Source organism: Triticum dicoccoides, chromosome 2A, assembly GCF_002162155.2.
Source record: "Triticum dicoccoides isolate Atlit2015 ecotype Zavitan chromosome 2A, WEW_v2.0, whole genome shotgun sequence".
NCBI lineage: Eukaryota > Viridiplantae > Streptophyta > Magnoliopsida > Poales > Poaceae > Triticum > Triticum dicoccoides.
This window is the reverse complement of record NC_041382.1, coordinates 110,217,756-110,243,086: the sequence shown is the minus strand read 5'-3', so window position 1 is coordinate 110,243,086 and position 25,331 is coordinate 110,217,756. Positions and strand designations below refer to the sequence as shown.

General features: G+C 49.0%; 4 protein-coding genes across 4 annotated transcripts; 1 reads left to right on the top strand and 3 right to left on the bottom strand.

Annotated features, from left to right (window-relative positions):
* Positions 1-709: 709 nt before the first annotated feature.
* On the top strand, positions 710-3,862 carry LOC119353677 (ras-related protein RABA5a-like). The gene is made up of 4 exons (XM_037620326.1): positions 710-946; positions 2,374-2,772; positions 3,128-3,464; positions 3,587-3,862. The coding sequence occupies exons 2-3, from the start codon at positions 2,433-2,435 to the stop codon at positions 3,457-3,459; spliced, it is 672 nt and encodes a 223-aa protein (XP_037476223.1). The 5' UTR covers positions 710-946; positions 2,374-2,432; the 3' UTR covers positions 3,460-3,464; positions 3,587-3,862.
* A 3,401-nt stretch (positions 3,863-7,263) lies between these two features.
* LOC119353676 lies at positions 7,264-9,605 on the bottom strand. The gene is made up of 4 exons (XM_037620325.1): positions 9,095-9,605; positions 8,637-9,004; positions 8,587-8,605; positions 7,264-7,599 (listed from the first exon to the last, which is right to left on the bottom strand). The coding sequence occupies exons 1-4, from the start codon at positions 9,497-9,499 to the stop codon at positions 7,501-7,503; spliced, it is 891 nt and encodes a 296-aa protein (XP_037476222.1). The 5' UTR covers positions 9,500-9,605; the 3' UTR covers positions 7,264-7,500.
* Positions 9,606-11,590: 1,985 nt separating this feature from the next.
* Positions 11,591-13,893, bottom strand: LOC119353674. Its single transcript, XM_037620323.1, has 8 exons — positions 13,751-13,893; positions 13,352-13,417; positions 13,175-13,240; positions 12,983-13,080; positions 12,735-12,860; positions 12,371-12,589; positions 12,175-12,240; positions 11,591-12,084 (listed from the first exon to the last, which is right to left on the bottom strand). Exons 1-8 carry the CDS (start codon positions 13,821-13,823, stop codon positions 11,932-11,934), a joined length of 867 nt encoding a protein of 288 aa, XP_037476220.1. The 5' UTR covers positions 13,824-13,893; the 3' UTR covers positions 11,591-11,931.
* Positions 13,894-15,385: 1,492 nt separating this feature from the next.
* LOC119353675 (B3 domain-containing protein Os06g0194400-like) lies at positions 15,386-19,070 on the bottom strand. The gene is made up of 6 exons (XM_037620324.1): positions 18,811-19,070; positions 18,621-18,722; positions 18,013-18,156; positions 17,726-17,932; positions 16,584-16,643; positions 15,386-15,631 (listed from the first exon to the last, which is right to left on the bottom strand). The coding sequence occupies exons 1-5, from the start codon at positions 18,937-18,939 to the stop codon at positions 16,599-16,601; spliced, it is 627 nt and encodes a 208-aa protein (XP_037476221.1). The 5' UTR covers positions 18,940-19,070; the 3' UTR covers positions 15,386-15,631; positions 16,584-16,598.
* Positions 19,071-25,331: the final 6,261 nt, after the last annotated feature.

Genomic DNA, 25,331 nt, shown 5'->3' with positions numbered 1-25,331 from the left:
TTTTCATTTTAAGCTTTCATGATCTAAGTTAGTCAACCATTTTAAGCTTGGTCATCGCCATGTCAACCAGAAAAACAAGGGTGATTTGATTTTTTGTGTGTGCTTGAAGCATAATATTTTTACACATAAATAACAATAAAAAATGTTACATGGGTGCTTTTGTAAAAAAAAATTAAATTACTTGGGTGTAGAGGCCAAGTTAATAAAATCTCCCACCGTCAATAAAATATCCATCCGTTCCAGAATACAAGGTGTATTGATTTTCGTGCAAGTCAACCATCTGAAAATTTGATCAAGATTATAGAATAAAATAAAAACATTTGCAATACCTAATAGTAGATAAAATATGAAACTACTTTTCATGATGGATCAAATGATATAAATTGCATATTGCGAGTATCGATATTTTTTCTTTCTAAAAACTCTGTCAAACACGCACTTGTTTGACTTTTGAAAAAACAAACACACCTTATATAAAGGAATGGAGGGAAAATGAAATGAAAAAGAAAGGTCATTTTGAGTCGAAAGCACCGTTCTCCAGCCATCCACGGTCAAAACGATCTCCACGGCACCCTCTATAAAATTTTCTCCCTCTCCGGTGAGTCCACCGCCGTCCACGCGCGCGCCCCGTGACGCGCCGAATCAGACGGCCACGAAACCGCACTGTCGGCGAATTAATTTACGGCCAGCTGCAAATCAGCCCGGGGGCGCTTCTTTTTCCTCCCTCTCCCCTCCCCATCCACCTCCCCCTCGCTCCCGAGTCCTCCTCACCTTCCCCCCTTCCAAACTCTCGCGGATCTACTGCCCACACCTGCCGCCGTGCCGTGCCTCGGCGTCGCCGCCGCCGCCCCGGGGACGCCGCCGCCGTCGCCGTCCCTTCCCCGCCCCGCCGGGACGTCCTGCTCCGCCCCGTCGCCCGCCATTGGGTCCCCGCCCTCCCCTCGAGGTACGAGCAGCTAGGTTGCATCCGTACAGCAGCGTCCCTTCTCTTCGTCGCGAAATCAGCCGGCCCCTCCCGCTAGGCCGGGTGCGCCGGTGCGCGCCCGCCACGCCGTCTAGATCCGCCCGCCCGCCCGCCCCTGCTCCGAGGCGACCTCTCTCTGCCCACAAATTGGAGAGCACGGCGGGGGCAGGACACCATTGCTGATCCGTTCCGTCTCATGCGCGTAATTTGTCATATGGCGGAAGCCCTGGTGGTTGTAGCACGACGTCGTCACGGATCGTCTCTGTGGAAATTTGTTTGCCAGACCTTCCAGCTGCTCGCCATTTCGGCTGATGCCTGATGAGCTGATCTCACAGCGCCCCTGTTTGTTTGTTTTGTCAATCCTCAGGCCCGTTGGTTTTGCCTAATAATAGTAGCGTGCTTTCTGGTCCTCGGACCCTTCAAAAAACAGAAACAGTGCAATGCCCAGCTTTGACGCTACCAGTACCGGAAATTGACTTATCACAACGCTTTCTGTTACACCTGGTATTATCAAGGCAACTATTGGCAGGAAAAAATGTTCCAAAGTACGATGGCATCAACAGACTATAGATGAAATAGAAATGAAATCCTGGCACAGTAGAACTAAAATGCCTTTGTTAATGGGAGGTTTTTTCTCAAAGCAAACCAAGTCACGCCTTGGGAACTCTGTACTAACTCATTGGCTGTTGCGTTGGGTACAAGTTTTGTCTCTCCAGGACCAGTTTTGTTTGTAGCTAATCTAAGTTTCATCTTAGCATGTACTCCATATGTTCCGTAAAGCATATGTTAGTGAAGGATGTGGTGGTCATTTAACTAATGAAACAGTGGAGGAATATGCCTATGGCATCCTTTGTGTTCATATCTTGGAAATAAGAGAGATAATGGTCAGTATGTGTGGCTTTGCGTGTGAAGGGGGGAGGGAATGTGAACTAGGGAGAAAGGAAGAAAAGGGTCATTCTGCATAGGGAAATAATGTGCAAGATATGAACTCTATAGAAGCAGTGACTTAGCAATGAAGCTTAGGTTTGCACAGTGATCGACTGATCATTTAGTTTTTAACTGATTCAAGTCATTCTGCATAGGGAAGCAGAACAGGACAGCAGTTTCTTATCATGTATAATCAGGTGTAGAACTATTTCTTGTATCAATGACTTAAAGTTGTACTAAGTGAGCGACAAGTAATATGGATCGGGAGTAGTATTTTTTCGTCCTTTATTGTGACTTAAGCAAACCAGTTTCTTATCATGTATACTCAGCTGCAGCACTATTTGCTTTATCAATGAATTTTAGTCCTTACATAACACTATTGATATTTTTCCATCCTTTACTGTGACTTAACTCGTTTGTGTTGATTATGTACCCATCTTATTATGATATTAATTCAGTATATAATTGTTTAAACTTGACAGGGTTACTGTGATCTTGGGAAGCACTAGAAAGGTCGCTGCTTCTATAGAGTTATCGCAGAATGGCTTATGGTGGAGATGAGCAGCAAAGCCAGGATTATCTATTCAAAATTGTTCTGCTTGGTGACTCTTCTGTTGGCAAATCAAATTTGCTAGCCAGATTTGCTAGGAATGAGTTCTTTCCAAATTCGAAATCCACAATAGGAGTGGAATTCCAGACCCAGAAATTGGTGATAGATGGAAAGGAAATTAAAGCTCAGATATGGGACACAGCAGGACAAGAACGTTTCAGAGCAGTCACATCTGCCTACTACAGAGGAGCCGTTGGAGCTCTTCTGGTTTATGATATTACCAGGCGCCAGACATTTGACAGTGTCGGCCGATGGCTTAATGAACTGCACGGTGAGAGCCAACACTTACCTTGTTTTCCTTTCTCAAACTAGTATCATAATGTATGTTACAAGGTGCAAAGCCCTATGTACGTAGTAACTGCTATGCATTAAGAAGCAGGCACCAACAAGGTGCAAAGCACAAATGGCCAAGTGCCAAACCAAAACCAAAACAAAAGAGAAGAGAACCAAAGCAAAACTAAACACAGTTAGAGCAGGTCAAAACGTAGACATATAGGTAGCTCATGTCTTGAGCTAGTTGGTTGTCTTGCTATTGCATGCCCCTAGCAACATAGATTGGTTACAGTCTGGTTTGATTTGTTGTTAGCTTTATCATCTTTGTTTGATTCCTTTTAACCTCCAAACAGCTCATTCGGACATGAATGTCGTCACAATTCTGATTGGCAACAAGACCGACCTCAAGCATGCGCGGGAGGTGAGCACCGCGGAAGGCAAAGCCCTGGCTGAGGCGCAGGGCCTCTTCTTCATGGAAACCTCAGCGATGGACTCGTCGAACGTCACAGCAGCTTTCCAAACCGTGGTCAAGGAGATCTACAGCATACTAAGCAGGAAGGTGTTCCAATCTCAAGAGCAGAAGAAAAGCGAGCTGCAGTCGCTAAGCAACGGGAAAGCCGTGGTGCTGCAGAGCGACGCCCCCAGCGACACGAACAGCAGCGGGAGGTGGTGCTGTTCGTCGTAGAGCATGTAAGACCCCCCTCCCATCCTCTTCCTCCATTTTTCTCCTGGGGTATGAAGAAATGCATCGTTGTGTCTGCCATTGGTCGTCGTTATGCCTGACATTGCTAAACTTGTTGATGAATATTTAGGGTTCCTGGACTTGATGACCACGAGAGAGGGTCCCTGTTGCGTGCCGTAGGATGTAATGATGCGGATCCGGTTAGTGAAAAGTTGTGCTCGCCTTCTTCATCAAAAGGTAAAAGTAGGCCGAGGGTTGGTTGGTTGTATGAAAGGTGTGCTTTTCCATTGGAGGAAATCTCAGTGTATAGTTCCATTGGTCCTTCTGGGGTAATGATGATATACGTGATTGTGTAAAGAGGAAAACTATGCCACCCACTGGCTGCTGTGTCAATTCATTCCACATCCTTCTGCCCCCCCTAGAACACCACGCTTTTACTGTTCTCAGCTCACGTCTGCTTGCCCTCATATGGTAAACTTCGGTCCATGGTTGTAAAAACTCTCCGCGAACTCGAGCTCGTTAGATCCACGCCGGTTTTACCGATCGGACATGCACGTAGCACTGAAATGGCAGAAAATAATCTTCTTTTGTTTTTTGTACATTCAGTACTTTGCCATTACCTGCGCACCACTGTTGAAGAACTCCTAAATCTGTGTGGGTACGAGGGCTCTCTAACCAAGTGTAGCCTAACTAGATCTGAAAGCCAGAGCCCCACAATTTCTGAAGATGGAGCCGGTGACTTGTGTGATTTTGTACCATCCAAAGCTCATGCGATGGATGACAAAGCAGCAGTACCGACACATTATAAAGCGGAGAAAATCATGGCAATAGATGTGTCCCCGGAACAGTGCCATCTCATCTAGTCATCTTCACCAGATGATGAGGACATTATTGGATGTCATCCAAATGCAGAACATGAACCTTAACCGAATGATTGCCGCTAGGTAAAAAGTGACAGCACCTTTACCTCAACACTGTAGAAAAGTACTACCACTAAGTACTAATCATCAGCAAGTACATGTGCCATTGCATCCATCTCATGCACTCAGAACATAGGAACAATGGCCCTGTTTGGATACTTTAACTCAGTTAGAGATTAAAGTTAGATTCTAACCCTGAACTAACTCTAATCAAAAAGGCGTTTGGATGGCAGGGTTAGATGGAGCGCGAATACGGTAAGGCGCCTTCACGGGCGGTGCGAGAGGGGGGGAGGGAGAGGACGAGAAGCTTCAAGCAAGTGGGAAGGGATCTGCGGGGAGAGTGAGATAAAAAGTATTTTTTTAGTGGTCCCGAGAAGAACTAACCCAAATAAGCACATTTTGGGTGAGTTAGTTATTTTTGGATGGGTTAGATACATCTAACCTAAACTAACCCTCCAATTTGGATTTTTTTTGGGTTAGTTGAGTCCAAACTAACTCTAAACCATGGATCCAAACAGGCCCAATAGAGTTCGTGGTTGGAACGAGATACCGACGATGTTCTTTTTTCCGAAATGGCAGGATTTCTTAAGAAGAAAAGAGTCGTCAACTTAATTAACGAAGAACCTGCCAAAACCGTCATATCACGCCCACAAAAAAAGCATTCAGGGCGACAACCCACAAAAGGACACACACGCCATCGAGGAGAAAAGTGTCTTCAAGGTAGCAATCCGGTGTCATCGTCATCACACCTCCGCGAGGGCAACTCCGACTCTGCCATCAACGACCACCGATGTAGCCCTCACCGCAAACTGGCGCTGAGGCCTGCGTCTGTTGATGCCAACCCCACGTGCCCGTAACTAGGCAACTCTGACTTTGTCGACGAGCATTGCAGGGGAAAAGCGCTAGGCCAACGCTGGAACCGCACACCTGTTTCGCGTCCTTGTTGCCGCAATGGCCCCGCCTTAGCAGCTCGGACTCCATGAACACAAAGTGAGGCACGTCGACCCCTCGGACACGCCGGATGAGACCGACTACCAAAATGCACGTGCAACCCAACTCCGCCCGAAGCCGCCATCGTCGCCACACAAGAAGCCACGCAAAACATCACATCACCGGACGGACACCGGTCGCCCACAATGCCATGAGCGTCCAACACATGGAGTGTGCATATGGGATCCAATGCTCTTCAAAGCGACACCCCAAAGAGCGAAACGACGATGCTGTCGCCGTAGCTCGACCGAACCAGACCTTAGGCTTTCACCCGAAGAGATGAATCCGAGGGTGTGCATGGGTGGACTCCACGGCGGCGCCTCTAAGGAGGCGAACTGACGTCCATTGACACCAACGCGGTCAGCCTGCAGGAGCCCGACAAGCTTTCGCTCGGAGCAACGTCCAGCACCACATCCCCACGCACCGCACCTCCACTTGCCCCGCACACATCCCATGAAGCCATTGTGCCATGACCAAGCAGAAGCCAACACCATCCTCGTCGCTGCCCGAAAGAACCAGCGTGCCAGATCAGATCTGGCAATCCACCACTGCCACACAATCAAGTAAATCACCGAACACCATAAGAGCAAGGGGGGGGGGGGGTGCCACTTCGCCCCTGCACGCCGAGAGGACGTTCTGCCGAAGCCCATGAAGTCCGCCGCAACCCGGGACGGGCTGACGCCGGAGCATCTACCCACTAGGAGCGCTGACATGGAGTCGCCAAAAGTTGCCCTATCGTGTAGCCTCCCCCAACCATGAAACGACGTCCACAGACGCCGACGCCGTCGTGCGACGGGAGCCTGATAAGCTTTTACTCGGAGCACTGCCCAACACTACACCTCCCACGAAGGCATCGGCCATGAACAAACAGAAGCCACCACCATCCTCATCGTCGGCCGGAAGAACCAGTGAGCCAGCTGGCAACTCACCACTGGCACACCACCAAGTAAATCACTGAGCACCATGAGAGCAGGAAGTGGGGCTGCCACCCCGCCCCTACACGGCAAAGAGTCCACCCGCGGGGAGCAGGAAGTCACCCTGCCGTGCAAACTAAGAGCAAGTCTAGTAAAGCCCTCAAACCCTCAAACCCCTAAAAATAACTGCTTTTTTACAGTTTTCGTCGAAAAAAAGCCGTAGACTAGAACCCCTTAACTCTCAAACCCTCAATTTTTTTTAAAGGTCCAACCCTCAAACCCTCTCCCAATTCTCAAAAGTAAGGGTTGGGGAGCAAAACCTATCCCAACCCTCATTTGGCGGTTATCCTCGCGCGGGAGGGAAAAATCCTCCCAACTCCCGCGCCCAAGCCCATGCCCGCGACCGCCGCTGCTAGTCGCCCCCGTCGCTGGCGGCCGCCCCGTCGACCTCCCGCGCGCAACAACAACGTCGTTCATGGGAAATATTCCGTTATAAGAGTTGGGTTTGAGGGTTCTAATCTTTGCCCCTGTTTTTCAACCCGTAAAAGTGCACAAAAAGATCATTTTTGAACCCTTAAAACGCTAGTGAGGGTTTGAGGATTCTATTAGTAATGCTCTAAGGGCATTGAGCCCCACCCCAAAGGGCCGATGGGAAGGGCTGATAGTGCTAGCGGCTAGGGTTCCTCCTGGGTCACCAGCTCGGGGGAGGGGCAATGTTTAACTTTGCGACGACAAAATGAGGGAGAGCGAGAGGGAGGGAGGGGGCGTTCGTTGTCAAAGAATTCGCTGTTCACATCAGTGTCAGTATTTGATCAATCCAAAGTGCCAATTGAGATTTTCAAAAGAACCACTCATCTGAAACTACACCGTTGTTCTCGTCACAGGGCCTTGGATTCTTTTCGCTCTTCAAGGTGGCAAGTATCTTCAATATTCAACAGTAAGAGCATTCATGCACCAACACAAACTGAAAAAACTTCAAGCATAGCACAATGAGACAACGATAACTTTGTACATCCTGAATTACGAGTTTTGAAACATAATCTTGGGAGAGCGGTACAGTAGAAGATGAATATCGTACATCACCCATAACTTTTATCTACTAAGGAAACCTAACTTAGTGCGTGCGACATTTGGCACAAATGTTCAATATTATTCCTACTGACAATCGAATTGCTATGACAAACAGTTCACTATCAACACAATATATATAAGATAAATAATCAGCACACAAGGTGCGCCGACAAGGACGGACCCCTAAAAGCTTTCTGAGCCTTGGTTATCACGGCCATCTTCACCGCATCATTCTTTCCCAAAGCAAGCTGTCATTTGGAGAGTGGAAAATAAGTCAGCTTGAAACATGACGTTTTGGTTAACAAACAGGGAGAAAATAAGACAGTGTATGCTACTTGAAAGGGCAGTGGGGAAACAGTATCAAAGATGCAAAAATTTGTGTCGACAGGTCATCAATAGTTTACAAAACAAAAATAAGACTTTGAAGCCCAAAAGGGTAATAGTGAAGTGCATGAATTGTTCATGATGTTGATTGGAAACTTGGAAGGATGTTTGTTTAAGCCGCAGCAGAACATTATAAAAAAAAAAGGAAGCTCATGTGCAAATATCTATATACCAATATAAAAAGAGCTAGTTGTGGAGATCCAACAAAATCTCACCCATTCAACCGCAATTATCCAACAGTCTACGTCGCTATGGTGTTTAGCACAACTAATTAATATCATGCTTAATAGTATAAACATCAGCATTAATAAAGTAATTATAGCCTAGCACCTATTAACATGCAATTTAAGTATATTTTGCCTAATATTAATGTGCAATACAATTAACATCTTTGCCTCATGTTAACGTGCATTTCGCGTACACAATTACTAGTTGGGTTAAACGTCTGGCATAAGCTGCCCGTAATTTGTTGCTTACAATCAGCCCACTCGCTACATGCTTTCATCCATTTACTCCTCAACCTACAAATCAACCAGCGACTACTCTATCCGAACATCTTCACGCTCCAACCCTTATTTACCATGGCCATTTGAGCCATAAACTTGATGAGATAGTCTGATTAGTCTTTGCCAAAACTCTTTAGTGAACTTCCTCATGAAAGGCTCCTAACATAACTCCTAGTAGTGTTAACAGCTGTTCCTCACCTCACCCAGTTCATCAATATTGATGTTCAGGGCAGGAAGCACAAATGGTAATATCTGATGTCAGTTAGTATAATTGCAGCTAATAGCAGGAACTACAACATTATTGATCACCTTCCAGAAACACAATGCTAGGTGCAGCAAGCTCACCAGTTTAACATGCCCATAAGGCAGCTGCGAAACTGCCTCGCGCCAACCTACCGCCCATCATGTCCATCTGCTCTTCGCCGTCAGGCTGGTTTGCAAGGATAACAAAATCATCCTCAAGATCCATCTGGTCTTCCTGCTCAGGCTGATTTGCAATGATAACAAAATCGTCCTCCAGCTCTGAATCCTCATTCTCCGAGGTCTCCGATGGCCCCTCACTCTCCTCATTGTCATCTTCCACGATCCCTGGTGGCACCTCGCTCTCCTCATCCTCATTCTCATCCTCCGAGGTCTCCGGTGGCACCTCGCTCTCCTCAAGCAGGTCGGTGATATCCGGGTCGATAGCCTCCTCCACTGGAATCAGCGCTCCCGCTGCGGCGACATTGTCCAGACCAACATCAACACCACGCGCGTCGTATGCCTGCACAGAACAATACCAGGATTAGACACCTGGAAGGCTAAGGATGAAATTACGCGGCATGCTCTAGTGGAAAAAAACAGATCGGAGGACCTTGACGCTCAGCGGGAGGCCGCAGCGCGCGGCGCGGCGGGTGGGGAGGAACACGGCGGACGAGCCCCCGCCCCCGGTGGAGGAGTATGAGGGGCGGATCTCGCGGATGTGGGCGAGGTAGTTGTAGCCGTCGTCGGGGAGGCCGAGCTCGAGGATCGCGCGGCGGACGTGGTCGGGGAGGGCGGCCCCAGATGGGGAGGACGAGGGCTCGGCGCCGTCGTCCCCTAAGGCGCCCTCGAAGTAGCAGGCGTCGTCGTCGTCGTCGAGGCCGGGGACGTGGTACTGGTTGCCGTCGACGCGGACGAGGACGCGGTCGGAGGGGTCGGCGGCGCCGGGGCGCGGGCAGAGGCGGAAGGTGGCGGAGTTGCGGGGCTTGCGGTTGCGGCCTCCTCGGCCTCTGCCCATGGCGACGGTGGCGGATGGGGCGGGCGGGGAAGGCTGTGGCGTGCGGTGAGGTTTCCGATCTGTGTGGAGTTTATTTTTCCGAGAGAAAATGCGATCCCGTTTTATCAGGGCTGGAGGAGGGGGATGCGTGAGGGGTACTACAAAGAGCGCAAGATAAGGGAATATTCCCTCCCGAGATCTATCTATCTTTTTTTTTTGAGAGAGAGAAACTCCCGAGATCTATCTATCTATTAGGCTTTCACGGGCCATTCGAGCCCAACAACAACAGCAGGGGGCATAGTGGTTACTTTTATGGAGTGGCCCAACAGGGATCGTGGTTACTTTTCCTGTTGTTGTTTCTTTTCTCGTTTACTCGTTTGGTCAAATGCATGAACATTTATTTAAAGACACGAAGGAACATTTTTTTCTCAAACATATGAACTGATTTCTATTTTTCACATGTAAAATATTTTTAAAAACGTGAGATTAACATTTCATCTTATACGAATGTTTATACTCAGATCATGTTTATAAGTAGAAATATATTTTGTCTAGAGACATATTTACAGAAAATACTAGTGTCAAAAAAAAACTTACATTATGGGACGGAGGGAGTATAAATTAACAGGCAACGTCAATGACCAGCCATCTTGATTCCGCTTTAATACCCTTCCGGATGCAGAAATTAGTCATCGCCATCTGTTCGTTGCAGCCACTACGAAGCTGCGGCTCGTAGCACCTCCTCTGTGCAACAACGAACCTTTACCAATTCGAGGTCCCTGTCCAGTGTTCCTTTTCTCTATAACAAGGACATGTGTAATTTCTATTATGTTTGAGGTATTTTGTACTATTTTAATGAATTTTTATAATAGACTTGATCTTTTTTCAAAAGAAAAGAAAGGATACACAAAATATCACATGGCACGTGCAATTTTTCCATTGCTTCCATCAACGGATTTATGGTGGTTATTATTACGGTGTTTCGATCACATCAGTACACAAGTAGTACACCTGTACGTTCAACACCTACGCATTCATCGGTCATCGCCATGGATAATGGGCGAGTAAACCATTGCACATACGTTTTTTTCCTGGATTCAGCCGTTCGCCTCCTCTTTTTCCCCTGTAGGACCAGGGGGTTGCCAGGATCAGTTCGTGCGAGCAGGCTGCCGGTGGTCTCCTTTAGCCAAGGTGAATTGGTGTGATTGTTGGTTGCCATTGAGGGGCTCGAGGTTTGGCTAGTGGGGTGCCGGTAAATGTCGTGCTTGACCATGGTGAGGCGGAGATGACGACGACGTATTCCTTGCAAGTGCCGTCATTTGGACCCCTTCTTCAAGCTAATGGCATCTTCCTACATTTTGGGGCTCAGCTATTGGAGTGTGCCAAGCGAGCGGTGGCTTGATTGATCAGTGATGCCGTGGCACACTTTTTTTCTTCAACAAAAATGGGCCGATCTAGTGTTTTTAAATGACCTTCCCCGATCACAGAAGGCTTCGGGAAGCATGTGCTCATTGCTAGGATAAAGCGAGCTCCTTTGATTTAGTGCTTCATTTAACTTTGCTTTGTTCATGTTTTTAGTTTCATGTTCGCCGGTGTGAGCTTCTATTGTATAGTTGGTATGCGAGTGGTATGAGCGCTGCTATACACACGACAAGATTGGACGATCTTTGGACGATGCAGCACATCCGACCGTACGTACGCAGAGCAAAAACTGGATGCACCGTCAATCATCCGTCGTCCTTAGTTCGTGCGGGCAAACTGTCGTCCGCACAGTAGTTTTGGAGTGGTATTGGTGTGTGTTTGTATGGTTCCTTTGTGCTGGTTGATACTTTATCTACAAAGCAGGTGATGGCATTTCCCGTAGATACATGAACATTTTCATGTTTAGAAATAGAAATATATTTTATTAAAAACATATTTGCATTTTTTTTGAAAAGTAACGCGCAAAGTCAATGAGCAGCCCATTTGATTCGCTTTGATACCCTTTCGGACCCAGAAAATAGTCATTGCAGTTTGTTCGTTGCCGCCACAACAAAGCTGCGGCTCGCAGCACCTCCGCTGCTCAACAACAAACCTCTACAATATAACTTCGGTTATGTTTGAGGTACTTCGTGCAACAAAATGAACTTGTATAATATATCTGAATCTTTTTCACAAAAAGAGAAATATCAGATGGCACGTGCAATTTTTCCAGTGCTTCCATCTGAATGAGCAAATCTTTACGGATTTACGGTGCTTATTATTACGGTGTTCCGATCATATCAGTTCACAAGTAGCACACCTGTACATGCAACGCCTACGCATTCATCAGTCATCACCATGGATCATGGTCGAGTACACCACATCATATACGGGTTTTCCCTCGATTCAGCCGTTCGCTTCCCCCTTTTCCCCTGTTAATATAGACAAGGCGGACGAAGCATATTAATCATCCGGCAGGCAGCGCCGGCGGCTCACGCGAGCACCGTGGTCTCCGCGACGGCGGCGGACCGGATGTCGACGGCGTGGTCGCCGCCCGCCTCCCAGAGCTCCGGCAGCGCCTCCCTGATGTTGTGGATGCTCTCCAGCGCCACGTCCGCCCCGGCCACGAGCGCCGAGCTCCCAACCTGCACAATCGTTTCAGACCCTTTGTTCGCTCAACTTCTGACAGGTACTCCAATGGCGTGGGGATTAATGCAGCGACTGTGAGAGCTTACGATGACGGTATGGAAGCCTGCCGCTTTCCCCGAGGCGATGTTGCGCGGGCTGTCGTCGAAGAACACCTGCACACCAAAGGCAGTTTCGTCAGCTACTGCTGGTAAACTGAGCGGCGGCCATTGCAGCCGCAGCTTTGCAGTTCTGCGGTGATGAGAGCCGACGAGGGAATCCATGGTTGAGCTGCGTGCTGCTTACTGTCTTCTTGGGGTCGAGCTTGGCGATCTCCACCACGGCTTCCATGGACTCCAGGGACGGCTTGCACAGGACCCTCTTGCCGGAGCCATCGCCGGCGCTCGTGTCGCCTGGGTTCTTCTGGTTCAGGGTCTCGAAGCATATGATCCCCTCGAAGCATCCCTCCAGCCCCATCTTCTCCAGGACGGTCGCCGCGTGAGCCTCGTCAGAGTTGGTGAATATCTGCAGTGGGTGGGACAAGAAACTGTCACTGCCGCAGCAATTTTTCGGTGCTGGAAAACAGATGCAGCAATTAACTGTCGCCGACCCCTTTCTGATGCAGCAAGAAATATCAGAAGGATTTTGATGCAGGGAATGATGAGCTTACGATTTTCCTCTGTGGCATCGAAAGCAGCAGGCTCCTCAGGACAGGGTCCGGCTTCAGCTTCTCGTATGGCAACTTACCGTGCACGCTGGCGTGGAACTCATCATAGTCGAAATCGTAGCCTATAAGCTGGCACAGTAATAGGATTATGAAACAATTTAGAAGCATAATCTCTAGTTTGAAGACTGTGTATACGAAGCTAATAGAAATTGGAAGGAGAAAGATGGCAATCAAAGTGTATTGGGGCATACTTTCAGACCGGCCATTGTGGTTCCGTATTCTCTGTACAGATCCAGGCACATCTTGGGGACCTGGCTCTCCTCGATCTGAAGCTTGTTCAGCATGTAGTCTGCGATTTGGTAGATACTACAAGTATATGAGCACACGAATTCTGTAGCATGAAAACAGAGGATTGGTGCAAGTTTATTAGTAGTACGACCTACCTTGGATGTTCTTGCGGCAGGCTAAGTTGATTCCTAAGCTCAGTGGGTAGAGGGTGTCATCCATGTCTGAACACGTCGAGAAACAATCAAAGAAGAGCTCAGAAACAAAGTGCTGGCAGAGAACTCCATGATCCAAATATAGTGCAATGAAGAGCCGTCAGTTATAGGTAGACGTACCAAACAGCAGGCAATCAAATTTGGCCCCGTTGGCGTAGGACTCCATCTTCTCAGGCTGGACAGTGCCTGCAACCGCGGCGAAAGAAAATCGTTAGCAAAGGGAAATCGTGTTTTCTTTTTTCTTCACAACTGTTGTAGCAACCGTCGGTGTATTTTTCTTTGTATCAGTTGAATCAGGCCCAGACAGGCATGACCATAACGAAGAACAGAGCTTGCCCCGACAGAGGTTATGAACTCGCGAAATGATGCAGATAAAACAACGGGGGCGAACCAGATTATCGAGCTAGCATCAGCATGCCGGTGGCCAAACAAGCTAGCAAGAAAGACAGAGCAGAATTGCAGAAACAAGAACCCGGCCAGACGGCCAGTAAGCAACCTGGCAATGGCATGCACATGTACCTAGACGATGAACGGAAGAGTGGAAGACAGAGCAGGAGCTGCACACGCTACGCAGATCAGCAGTGGATGCCATTTCGCCTAGCTAGGCCCCTCTATTTATACAACAAGGATCATCACCACCCAGCCACAAGGGCCGCAACACAACACATGACGAGGATGGGCTTTATCCGGTCTCTGGAAGGTGGTTGGGTGCCATCCGATGATGGAAGCACCACGGAGCCGAGCCCCAAATTATTGGGCACCACCGGCCAGTTCCTGCCTTCTCCAGCTAGCTTCTCTCTTTCTTTGCTCGTCAAAGTGCCCTCCTACGCGAGGGGACGGCGACCGCTCCGATTATTGATCGTTCATAATCATACTGGCGGAGTTGGCGTCGGATAGGATCGGACCGGCCAGCTTACCCCAGCCAACTTTCCTTTAAAAGCACATATACTTTACTTTGGTTTGGTTCAGCTTGGGCGCCGCCGACCAAGCCAGCGGACGATTGGGTAGCCATCATGCATCAGCGATGTGGCACTGCCGTTTAAACTATGTAGTGTAGGAATCCACTCGTGACCGGCGTGCGTCACAGCCTATATTATGAGGAGTATATGGCTCATGGGTATGGTGATTTGCCGGAGGCTCTCGGCCGTGGAATCGCGAGCGTCACGTGTGTACCATTTCTTACTAGTGATGATCAGACTCGCTTTCGTCCCGGCATTTGTTTACGCGTCGATGTGCTTTGATCTGGTTATATCCATTTGCGTGTGATGGGGATGGAGATGGAGATGGAGAGAGCATGAGCCGCAGAGTTCATGTGAGAGTGACAGAATGAGTAGTTCGCATGCATAAAGCTTCTTCTGAATGGAGACATGAGTAGAGGATCATCTCCTGTTGGGTGCCGCGTCGGCCTTCATTTTCAGTGTCATGGGCAGTGCGTGCGTGGTGGTGCTGGTGGACGTGGCCACCGAGTGAGTGTGACGATGGACGATGGAGTTCTATATGGTCCTCGGGCCATAGAAGAACCGCAGCCGCAGATGCTTTTCACTATAATTTTTTCTGAGGGAGAACCTGTCTTTTCCTTGGAAACGGGTGTGAAATACTTGTAGCCACATATGTTTACCAGGAATAATAATGATAATAATAATGATGTTGGCCCCTCGCTGTTGGAACTTGGTCTCCACGCTTGTAAGGACGCCTCTTTGATTCACACGATTTGTAAATAAAGCACATTAATAGAAAAGCAGAGGATTTTTCACATTAGGCTGAAGTGGATGGAACTTTTCCTATGAAAACTAGTAGAAATGAATAGTATGAATCAAACAACCCAAATAGGAAAAAAAAATCCCAACGACCGGAATCCTTTAAGATTCCTTTGAATCAAAGAGTACCTAAAACCATATACATTTGGTCCCTTCAGCAAAATTATAACATGTGAAGGTTTGTTTGGTCTCCTATATAGTCCACATTGCGGCGATCTTGTTCCGTCCTTCAGCTCTATAACTAAGTCTCCTAACCCATAAAAACCTTATATATTCACCCTTGGATCAAGTGGTTTTACCCGCAAACCGGCATAAAACCTTACACATTTGGACACCCGCGAGTATAACAGTAACCAGAAGACAATGATGCAACAATGAGGCGGGAAGTCACGCGCGGTAAATTGTTCGTCCACATAACGAATCAATAGGATATCAACCATGATGGGTATCACATGTCAAGTTTCACACTTGCCGTCGCATGACAAACTTTACAAGATGCCGACAGTTACCATACGACTTGCAATCACACGAGAGATTCTAATAATGCCTGACAGTAGCCATACATACATAACTAACCGCTGAGATAGTGCAGATTTCTGAACTGTGCTAGTTCAACACAAGTTGACATGAAGCAACCAGGAGCCTGCAGAGTTAGAATTCAGAACATTAGCCATTTGCAAACTTGTTGGGGTTTCAGTTGAGGGTAGATCTGAATCACTAAAAGAGCCAATATCAACAGATAAGCAACAGGGCATGTAATAAATATAGTAAGCTGAAACGGTTTGACCGCGGACATCAAGGTCACACTCAAACAATTTGTTGCGTGCATTCACTCATGAAGAGGTCAAGAGATCAATAAAATCTTTGTTTTAAACAACAGAACACAGCTTAGATGATATGGGAAGCTAGTAGTGCACTAGTTTTTCCAACATCAGCCTTTTAGGTTGATACAAGGGAAACAAATTAACGTCTACATGTGTGCAAAAGTGAACTAAACATACAAGGAATATGAGTGCCAGACTACAAATTTATCCAGAAAAAATGAGTGCAAAGTTTAAGTACTGATGTCTCAGGAAGGGCCCAGCAGAATCCTGCATGGAGCATCTAATCCAATAAAATGTGTTGCTACACACAAATCTATCAGTGCCGCGATTCAGTATATTCCTATAAATGTCAACAGACTTTTGGCCGCAAAGAAGCATATTCTCCTAAAGAGGTTAACTTTCTCTGAATGAAATGCGATGCTCCGATTTCACAAAGTTAGCAGAACGTATTTCAGCAAAAAAAGAAGCAGAAAGTAACAAAATAAGCTTGAAATTGGGCTGATCAGCAATCCGAAACCAAAGGGGAAATGAGAGAAAGTGCAGTTATTTTCCATCTCCACGAATCTACGATACTGCTCAGTTATTACCAAACTGAACTGTGTTTCCTTCATCACAGTTCAGTTTGGTAATAACTCATAAGCAGTTTTATAAGTTTACCTGTTAAGTGAACTTGGCCCATACATTACACAGAAAAAAATAAAGGGACTCGTTTTTGTTAAACATCGAATTCGGGACTTCAACCAATGGAGACCATTGATAAGAACCCTGTACCTGCCGGCTGCTCCATTAATGCTCATTTTCATAGTACGAACTTGCCCTGAATATGTAGACCTGCAAAAGAAAAATACATAACAGAGGTTGCATAGTTAGCAGCATAGATAGACTTTTACCACAGTAATGCCTTACAAAAAAGGATCCTCCAGGTAATGGAAGGTCAATGGAAGGCAGGCTCAAGAGGCAAAACCTGATATTTAGAACTTAGAACCCTTTCCTATATCTGCTTGGGATGGAGGACTTTTAACATGGATGTTGAAGAAATCATATGTTCCTTGCAAATTTCATGTACAACCAAGCATTTGAAACAGCTCCGTTCTCATACTTTGTGTTGTGAATAACGAGACATAGTTTCCTAGTTACAATTATTTGTGTAAGTAGATATGGGTGGACCAGTTTTCCCATGTGATATTTTAGAGACTTCACATCATTACTAGAAGGATTTGCCCGTGTCAGTTGCACCAAGGATCATCACGATTATCCATCAATGACATGTTTCACCATCTAAATTGCAATTATATGCAACCATAACATGAAAAGTACTACCAATAGCAGTCCCCAACATCAAGGCCAAACTCTGGATGCTTCGCAGCACGAACACCTGTGAGAGCTGCCTCTACAGGCCCGCCCCCTTCATGTTTGATCTAGGCAGTGTAGAGTATCCCTACAGTTTTTTGCTCTTTCTTTTTCGAGTTCTTGTTTTGTTTTGTAGGTTGCCATTTTTTTTTGTCAGTTAGACTGAGTCAGATCAAGGAGGCGAAGCTTTGGGTGTGTGCAGGTGCTGCAGGGCTCAGGGTGTGTTTACCTGGGGCTTGGGATGTCCACTGAGCCTTGCATGCTGTGTTGCTCTGTGTAATGTGTTGTATTGTATCTGACCTCATCTTTGGGTTTGTAATTTTTTTTCTATCTTTTCAATACATGATACACAAGCTTTGCGTTTTCTCGAAAAGGACTTGCGCCTTTTCGGTGCCTTCATCTTATGAAAATGATGCGCATCTAGATACGTGCTTGGGAAATAAAGAAAAATACCATAAACCCCCAAGCAGATTTCACATTTCAGAACTTCTTAAGAATCATGACGCGGCATCTCAAACAACCACAGAAATTCAATACCATAGAAGACCAGCTAAGAATCTCACCTTGAACAATGCCCTCTTGATCAGCTGGAACACCAAGCAATCACCTTCAACTAGCTCATTGTCGATGGCAAACTCGCTCCACCCGGCGACAAGACTGCTACTGTGTGGACGATAGCTCACCTTAAACTCCTCCTCCTCCTCATCCACCAAAACCATTCTCATGCCATTGTCCGGGAGATGCTCCATGCTGAACTGTGCCGGGATATGCTGCCAGATACGCCACCATATCAATATCTAACAATCAATCCTCTCTCAGTACAGTAGATTAGTGGTAGTTTCTGCTTTACCAGCGAGGTAAGAGACTGTGGCATGGGTTTGACAAAGGTCGGGTAGTCGGAGCCTAGCTCATCCTGTAGCTCTTCGGCCTTGGCGATGGCGTACGCATGATCAGGCTTTACTTCCTTCTGCTGCCGTGGTTTCCCGGTGCCCAGCTTTACATGAGAATAATTCTTATATTCGTTAGGAAAACAAAATGGGATCCTTGGGAGAACCACCTCTTGAGTGGTGGAGTGCCTTAAGTGGAAATTTAGTGAGATTTGCGGGTTTATTCCAGGTCTTCATCAGTTACAACATACCCCATCCTTTCTTTTTTACTTCACATATTAGTTTTGTGTTAAGTCAAATCAAAATTTACAAAGTATATGACCAAATTTAATACTAAAAAAACATCAACATCTACTATACTACTAAATAAAATACAAAATGAAAATGTATTTCCTGATGGATCTAATGATATTGATTTGGTGTTGTGACTGTTGATTTCTTTTACTATATACTTATTACTAGTCAAACTCCATAAGTTTGACTTGACTTAGGGTTAAAAAGAAACGGCGGGAGTATTAGATCTTATTTTGAACTAATTCGGCTACGGGACCCTTAGTTGCGGAGCACGTACATTGTCGCGATAGTCGGGCTGCTCGGGGAGGGTGGCGATACGGCCGGAACGCCGGGGCGGGGCGTCATCGGCGGCGTCCCGCGGCTTCGGGGCCTTCCTCTTCTGCGACACCAGCCAAACGAGACCACTCAACAAAGGAAGACAGACAGGAGCAGAGGAACGGCGGAGGGGTGGTGCGGATCTGACGGACCAGCTTGGGCTTGACGGCGGCCTCGCGGACGGCGGCGGAGAGGTGGTGCAGGCGCAGCTCCTCCAGCTTCCGCTTGTTCTCCTCCACCTGCCTCCTGCGCTGCTCCTCGTACGAGTTCGCCTCAGCCATTTTCGCCCCCTTTCTTGGTTTTGGGTTTGATTTTTCGGCAGAGGCGATGAACAAACCGCCGAGGGAGGAGGAGGGCAGTCCAGAGTGGGGAACGAGGGTTTTTTGGTTTCGGCGGGGAAGCAGAGGAGGAGGAGGTTAATAAAGCCGTGAAAACCCGGGATGGAGTGATTTCATTCTCTTTTTTTGGAATCGGCATACGGCGCCACGGCCGTTCCCTCGGCACATATTTCGTTTTTCACCCAATTCCACTTTTTTTCTACCCCTAGTTTCACACGGTATTTATCCCATTTGGCAGTTTTTTCATACTTTCACCCAATTTGATTAATTTCATGTCACAAAATACCCCACTAAAATTTGGAAAACGTTTGGATTCAACCAACTGATTTCTCTGGAAAATCAGTCGGGTCGCTTGCACGCCACGTCGCCTCGTGGTCCCGCGACGCCTCCCCTATCCTCTTCTTCCAAATCGAACTCATCCCGTTTCTCTTTTATCTGTACGAGATGCAGCGCGGCCGTCGGCGACTACTGCGCAACCAGAACCAGAACCATGCCTGGCCTTCCTCTTCTTCGTGGGATCGACCACCGCCGGCGCTGCGGAGACACTGCATCGCAATGCAACATCCATGGCTAAGATTGGGGGAGAATTGACGACTATACTGCAAGGGGGAATCCATGGTGTTGCTCGGCGGCGACGGTACTGCAACGCAGCTTCCATGGTGCTGCTCACCGGCAACGGTGCTGCAACGCAACATCCATGTCGATGCTCGCCGGCGACGGTGCTGCAACGTCGGTGCTTCAATGGAGCGTTACCGGGAAATCGGTGTTGCGACGAAGCATCATCTGAGTTGTTGGTGCTTCAGTGGAGCATCACCGTGGGCCACCGGTGTCGCAACAAAACATCATCAAGTCGTCGGTGTTTCAATGGAGCATCGCTGAAGCGCGGAGGTGCTTCAATGGAGCACCGCTGGACCGCGGAGGTGCTTCAATGGGGCATCGTTGTGACCGAGAATCGATACTCCGGCGGCGGGCGCCGATATTAGGGCTACTGCTTCGACGAGTAAGGAGGAATACGTGCACTGCCAGCCAGAGGAGGAAGACATAGCATGCTGGGCTGCCGCGAGATTGAACGGCCACGCGCACTACATCGCACGACTAGTCACGCGGTTGATCTTTTTGTAAGATCAACCGACTGATTTGTAGCAGCGCCCTTAAAATTTTCTCTTGTTTTTTGCGCTAACTGCACGTAGGTGATTTAGTTTAGCACCCATGGCTTTTCTCCTCGTCTATTTGCATCGCATCAGGTCGCACCAGGCTAAGAACACCTGAACGTACTGTGCCACACCTGACCCATGGGCACCCGGTCGAACGCGATACGCAGTGCACGCAACGCGACGCACACCACACCCACTTCGCTCGGCTAAAACAACAACGACAACTAACATCAGCGCCCCGCGAGGAGCAATTCATGACGACAAGGAGATAGGGGCACGAAGGCCTACATGGAGAGAGGGTAAGGAAGGAGGAGCTGTAAGTGCATCTAGTGTCACCCCTAGTTGGTTTTGAAGTATTGACAACGAACTTGGTTGAGGGACTAATGTGTTTGTGAGAATTGCAGGATAACACAAGTAGTAGTCCCTTAGAGCATCTCCAGCAGCCGCGCCAAAAGCCGCGCGAGTGGTGAACTAGGTTTTTAGCGCGCGGGGGACGATTTCGGGCGCTCCAGCGGTGGCTGGAAACAAGCGTGCGCGGGAAAGGGCGGCAGCTCGCACGCTACTTTTGGCGCGCCGCTTCCGGCGTGCCTATAAATTGCGGCGCTCGCCACGCGCCTATCCACACTGCCACGCGCGCCTCGTAGCTTCTTCGCCGCTCCAGCGCCTCCACCGCTTCCTCTCCTCGCCGCTCCAGCGCCCCGCCACCGCCGCGCCACCATGCCGCCGTGCCGCCGAGGAGCGTCGGGCTACCGCGGCGTCCGCCAGCGCCCCAACGGCTGGTACTCCGCCGAGATTCGGTCCGGCGACGTCCGGCCCGGCCTCGGTACGTTCCAGACCTCATACGAGGCCGCACGCGCCTACGATGCGGCGGCATGACGCCTGGACAGGCCGCACCAGCAGATGAACTTCCAGGATGTCCACACGCGCCAGCAGGCGCATGACGTCGCCCCTCCGCCTCATCTTATCACGGACCAGGACCGTGCGGAGCATGCTCGGTGGCAGCACCGCCTCCTCATCGCCGAGGAGGACGATCGGGCCATGGCGGAGTGGCGTCGGCGACACCCGGAGGATGTCGCCAACGAGGAAGCCTTCCGGGCAAGGCGTCGCGAGGAGCAGACGGCAAAGCGCCGCGCGAGGCGGTTGGAAAGACGTCGGCGGAAGGCCCTGACGTTATCGCAGTGTGAAATCGCTGAAAATGGTGGGCACACAATCTTTTCGTCTGATGACGACCGTTGGGAGGACATGTGGCTCGATACCTCGGACCAAACCAGCGAGGATGACGACAATGATGATGATGATGACGACTGGGAGTAGGCTGTAGTTGCACTATGTACTTGCACTATCTAGTAGTTTTTTATGTCGTTGCACCGTAGTTTTTTAATCTATTTATGCTATGGAACTATGTAAAATATCTATGTATCATTTTTATCTATGAATTTTATTTATCGTTTAAAAAAATGTACGCAATGTTTAGCACACGCTGCACTTTAGCACGGTCGCTGGAGCTACGCGCGCGCTCTCAATTTTAGCATGGCTGCTGGAGCCAGCGCTGCCGGCCGCACCAAACCAGGCGAAGGGCGCGCGGCAAATGAGTTTTTAGCGCGCGGCGCGTTGCGTGACTGTTGGAGATTGAGGGAGTCCTGGATTAGGGGGTTTCCGGACAGCCGGACTATATCCTTTGGCCGGACTGTTGGACTATGAAGATACAAGATTGAAGACTTCGTCTCGTGTCCGGATGGGATTCTACTTGGCGTGGAAGGCAAGCTAGGCAGTATGGATATGGATATCTTCTCCTTTGTAACCGACCTTGTGTAACCCTAGCCCTATCCGGTGTCTATATAAACCGGGGGGTTTAGTCCGTAGGACAACATACAATCATACCATAGGCTAGCTTCTAGGGTTTAGCCTCTCCGATCTCGCGGTAGATCAACTCTTGTAATACCCATATCATAAAGAATAAATCAAGCATGATATAGGGTTTTACCTCCATCAAGAGGGCCCGAACCTGGGTAAAACATCGTGTCCCCTGCCTCCTGTTACCATCCGCCTAGACGCGCAGTTCGGGACCCCCTACCCGAGATCCGCCGGTTTTGACACCGACATTGGTGCTTTCATTGAGAGTTCCTCTGTGTCGTCATCATCAGGCTTGATGGCTCCTTCGATCATTGTTAGCGATGCAGTCCAGGGTGAGACTTTTCTCCCCGGACAGATTTTTGTATTCGACGGCTTTGCACTACGGGCCAATTCGCTTGGCCATCTGGAGCAGATTGAAAGTTACGCGCCTGGCCATCAGGTCAGGTTTGGAAGCTTAAACTACACGGTCGATATCCGTGGAGACTTGATCTTCGACGGATTCGAGCCCCTGCCGAGTGCGCCACACTGTCATGATGGGCATGATTTAGCTCTGCCGCCGAACAGTGTCCTGGAGGCCGCACCCGCATCCTCTCCGACCTTTAATTCGGAGCCAACTGCGCCAACCGAGGGCGGGTGGCTAGACCCCACCGCGGAGGCTGCAGCCTCAACGGCGATCGAGCCAAACACCAACCTTATCCTTCGAGAGAACCATGACTCCACATTGCCGGACTCTCCTCCGAACTCTGAACCATCCGCGCCCCTGCCAATCGAATCCGATTGGGCGCCGATCATGGAGTTCACTCCCACAGATATCTTTCAGCACTCGCCCTTCGGCGACATACTGAATTCACTAAAGTCTCTCTCTTTGCCAGGAGAGTCCTGGCCGGATTATGACCGGCAGGATTGGGATGCAGACGACAAAGAAATTCGACGCCCACCCACCACCCACTTAGTAGCCACTGTCGACGACTTAACCGACATGCTCGACTTCTACTCCGAAGACATCGAGGGTATGGACGACGATGCGGGAGACGAAGAGGAACCACTGCCCACAGGGCACTGGACAGCCACCTCATCATACGATATATACATGGTGGACACACTCAAAGAAGGCAATGGCGACGAGACAACGGAGGATGACCCCTCCAAGAAGCAACCCAAGCGCCGACGTCAGCGGCGCCGCTCTAAGTCCTGCCAAATCAAAAGCGGTGATACCGGCACAGGAGATAATAGCACTCCGGATATGGCCGAAGATGGCAATAACCCCCTCCAGCACGATTTAGGACAGGAGGATGGAGAGGCCAGCCCTCCTGAGAGAGCGACAAAGGAGGAGGATGACAATTACATGCCTCCCTCCGAAGACGAGGCAAGCCTCGACGATGACGAATTCGTCGTGCCAGAGGATCCCATCAAACAAGAGTGCTTCAAGCACCGTCTTATAGCCACGGCAAATAGCCTTAAGAAAAAGCAGCGACAGCTTCAAGTTGATCAAGATCTGCTAACTGACAAATGGACTGAAGTCCTCGCGGCCGAGGAATATAAACTCGAACACCCCTCCAAGAGTTACCCAAAATGCAGGTTGCTACCCCGACTGGAGGAAGAAGCGTATGATGCTGCTGATCGGCCACCCCGTGGCCGCGACAGAGAGGCATTCCAGCCAAAAGCTCAGCCTGCACCCCAACGCCATTCAAATAAAAAGGCATGGGGAAATACGCCAGACCTGCGAGACGTATTGGAGGACAAAGCAAAATATGCAAGATCGATCTATGGATCACGAGGGCGCGCCACTATGCGAGACGATAATCGTCATGCCGGATACAACAAAAGTAAATCCGGCCGGGCCGCGCACAGCGGGCAAGACTCATTGGAGCTGCGTTGCGATATAGCCCAGTACAGAGGCGCCGCACACCCCTTATGCTTCACATACGAAGTAATGGATCATCAAATCCCAGAGGGTTTCAAACCCGTAAATATAGAATCATACGACGGCACAACAGATCCTGCGGTATGGATCGAGGATTTCCTCCTGCATATCCACATGGCACGCGGTGATGATCTACACGCCATTAAATACCTCCCACTCAAACTTAAAGGACCAGCTTGGCATTGGCTCAATAGCTTGCCAGCAGAGTCCATTGGCTGTTGGGAGGATCTGGAAGCCGCATTCCTCGACAACTTTCAGGGCACTTATGTGCGACCACCAGATGCCGATGACTTGAGCCACATAATTCAGCAGCTAGAGGAATCGGCCAGGCAATTCTGGACACGGTTCCTAACAAAGAAAAATCAAATCGTCGACTGTCCGGATGTAGAGGCTCTAGCAGCTTTCAAGCACAACATCCGCGACGAGTGGCTAGCCCGGCACCTTGGTCAGGAAAAGCCGAAATCTATGGCAGCCCTCACGACACTCATGACCCACTTTTGTGCGGGAGAAGACAGCTGACTGGCTCGCAGTAACAACATATCAAAGAACCATGGTACTTCGGATACCAAGGACGACAGTAGCAGGTCACGTCGCAACAAACATAAGCACCGCATTAACAGCGACAATACCGAGGATACGATAGTCAATGCCGGATTCAAAGGCTCTAAACCCGGTCAGCGGAAAAAGCCATTCAAAAGAAGCACTCCGGGCCCGTCCAGTTTGGACCGTATACTCGATCGCTTGTGTCAAATACACGGCACCCCCGACAAGCCAACCAACCACACCAATAGGGATTGTTGGGTGTTCAAGCAGGCCGGCAAGTTAATTGCCGAAAACAAAGATAAGGGGCCACATAGCGATGCCGAGGAGGAGCCCGGCAACCGAATACCGGAGGATAGAAGAGGTTCCCCCCACAAGTGCGAACGGTGAACATGATATACGCAACCCACATCCCCAAGAGGGAGCGGAAGCGTGCGCTCAGGGACGTATATGCGTTGGAGCCAGTCGCCCCAAAGTTCAACCCATGGTCCTCCCGTCCGATCACCTTCGATCGCAGGGACCACCCCACTAGTATCCGTCATGGAGGATTCACCGCACTGGTCCTAGACCCAATTATTGACGGATTTCACCTCACTCGAGTCCTTATGGATGGCGGAAGCAGCCTGAACCTGCTTTACCAGGACATGGTGCGCAAAATGGGTATAGACCCCTCAAGGATCAAACCCACAAAAACGACCTTTAAAGGCGTCATACCAGGTGTAGAGGCCCATTACACGGGCTCAGTCACATTGGAAGTGGTCTTCGGATCCACGGATAACATCCGAAGCGAAGAGTTAATCTTCGATATAGTCCCGTTCCGCAGTGGTTATCATGCACTGCTCGGGCGAACCGCATTTGCGACA

Coding starts and splice junctions, on each gene's coding strand:
- LOC119353677 (XM_037620326.1), top strand. CDS start 2,433: ATGGCTTATGGTGGAGATGAGCAGCAAAGCCAGGATTATCTATTCAAA. Junction 2,773..3,127: donor ATGGCTTAATGAACTGCACG/GTGAGAGCCAAC, acceptor ACCTCCAAACAG/CTCATTCGGACATGAATGTC.
- LOC119353676 (XM_037620325.1), bottom strand. CDS start 9,499: ATGGGCAGAGGCCGAGGAGGCCGCAACCGCAAGCCCCGCAACTCCGCC. Junction 9,005..9,094: donor GCCTCCCGCTGAGCGTCAAG/GTCCTCCGATCT, acceptor TGTTCTGTGCAG/GCATACGACGCGCGTGGTGT.
- LOC119353674 (XM_037620323.1), bottom strand. CDS start 13,823: ATGGCATCCACTGCTGATCTGCGTAGCGTGTGCAGCTCCTGCTCTGTC. Junction 12,861..12,982: donor CCACAATGGCCGGTCTGAAA/GTATGCCCCAAT, acceptor TTACTGTGCCAG/CTTATAGGCTACGATTTCGA. Junction 12,590..12,734: donor CGATGCCACAGAGGAAAATC/GTAAGCTCATCA, acceptor CACCCACTGCAG/ATATTCACCAACTCTGACGA.
- LOC119353675 (XM_037620324.1), bottom strand. CDS start 18,939: ATGGCTGAGGCGAACTCGTACGAGGAGCAGCGCAGGAGGCAGGTGGAG. Junction 18,157..18,620: donor AGCCCGACTATCGCGACAAT/GTACGTGCTCCG, acceptor TCTCATGTAAAG/CTGGGCACCGGGAAACCACG. Junction 16,644..17,725: donor TCAAGAGGGCATTGTTCAAG/GTGAGATTCTTA, acceptor TTTCTTTTGCAG/GTCTACATATTCAGGGCAAG.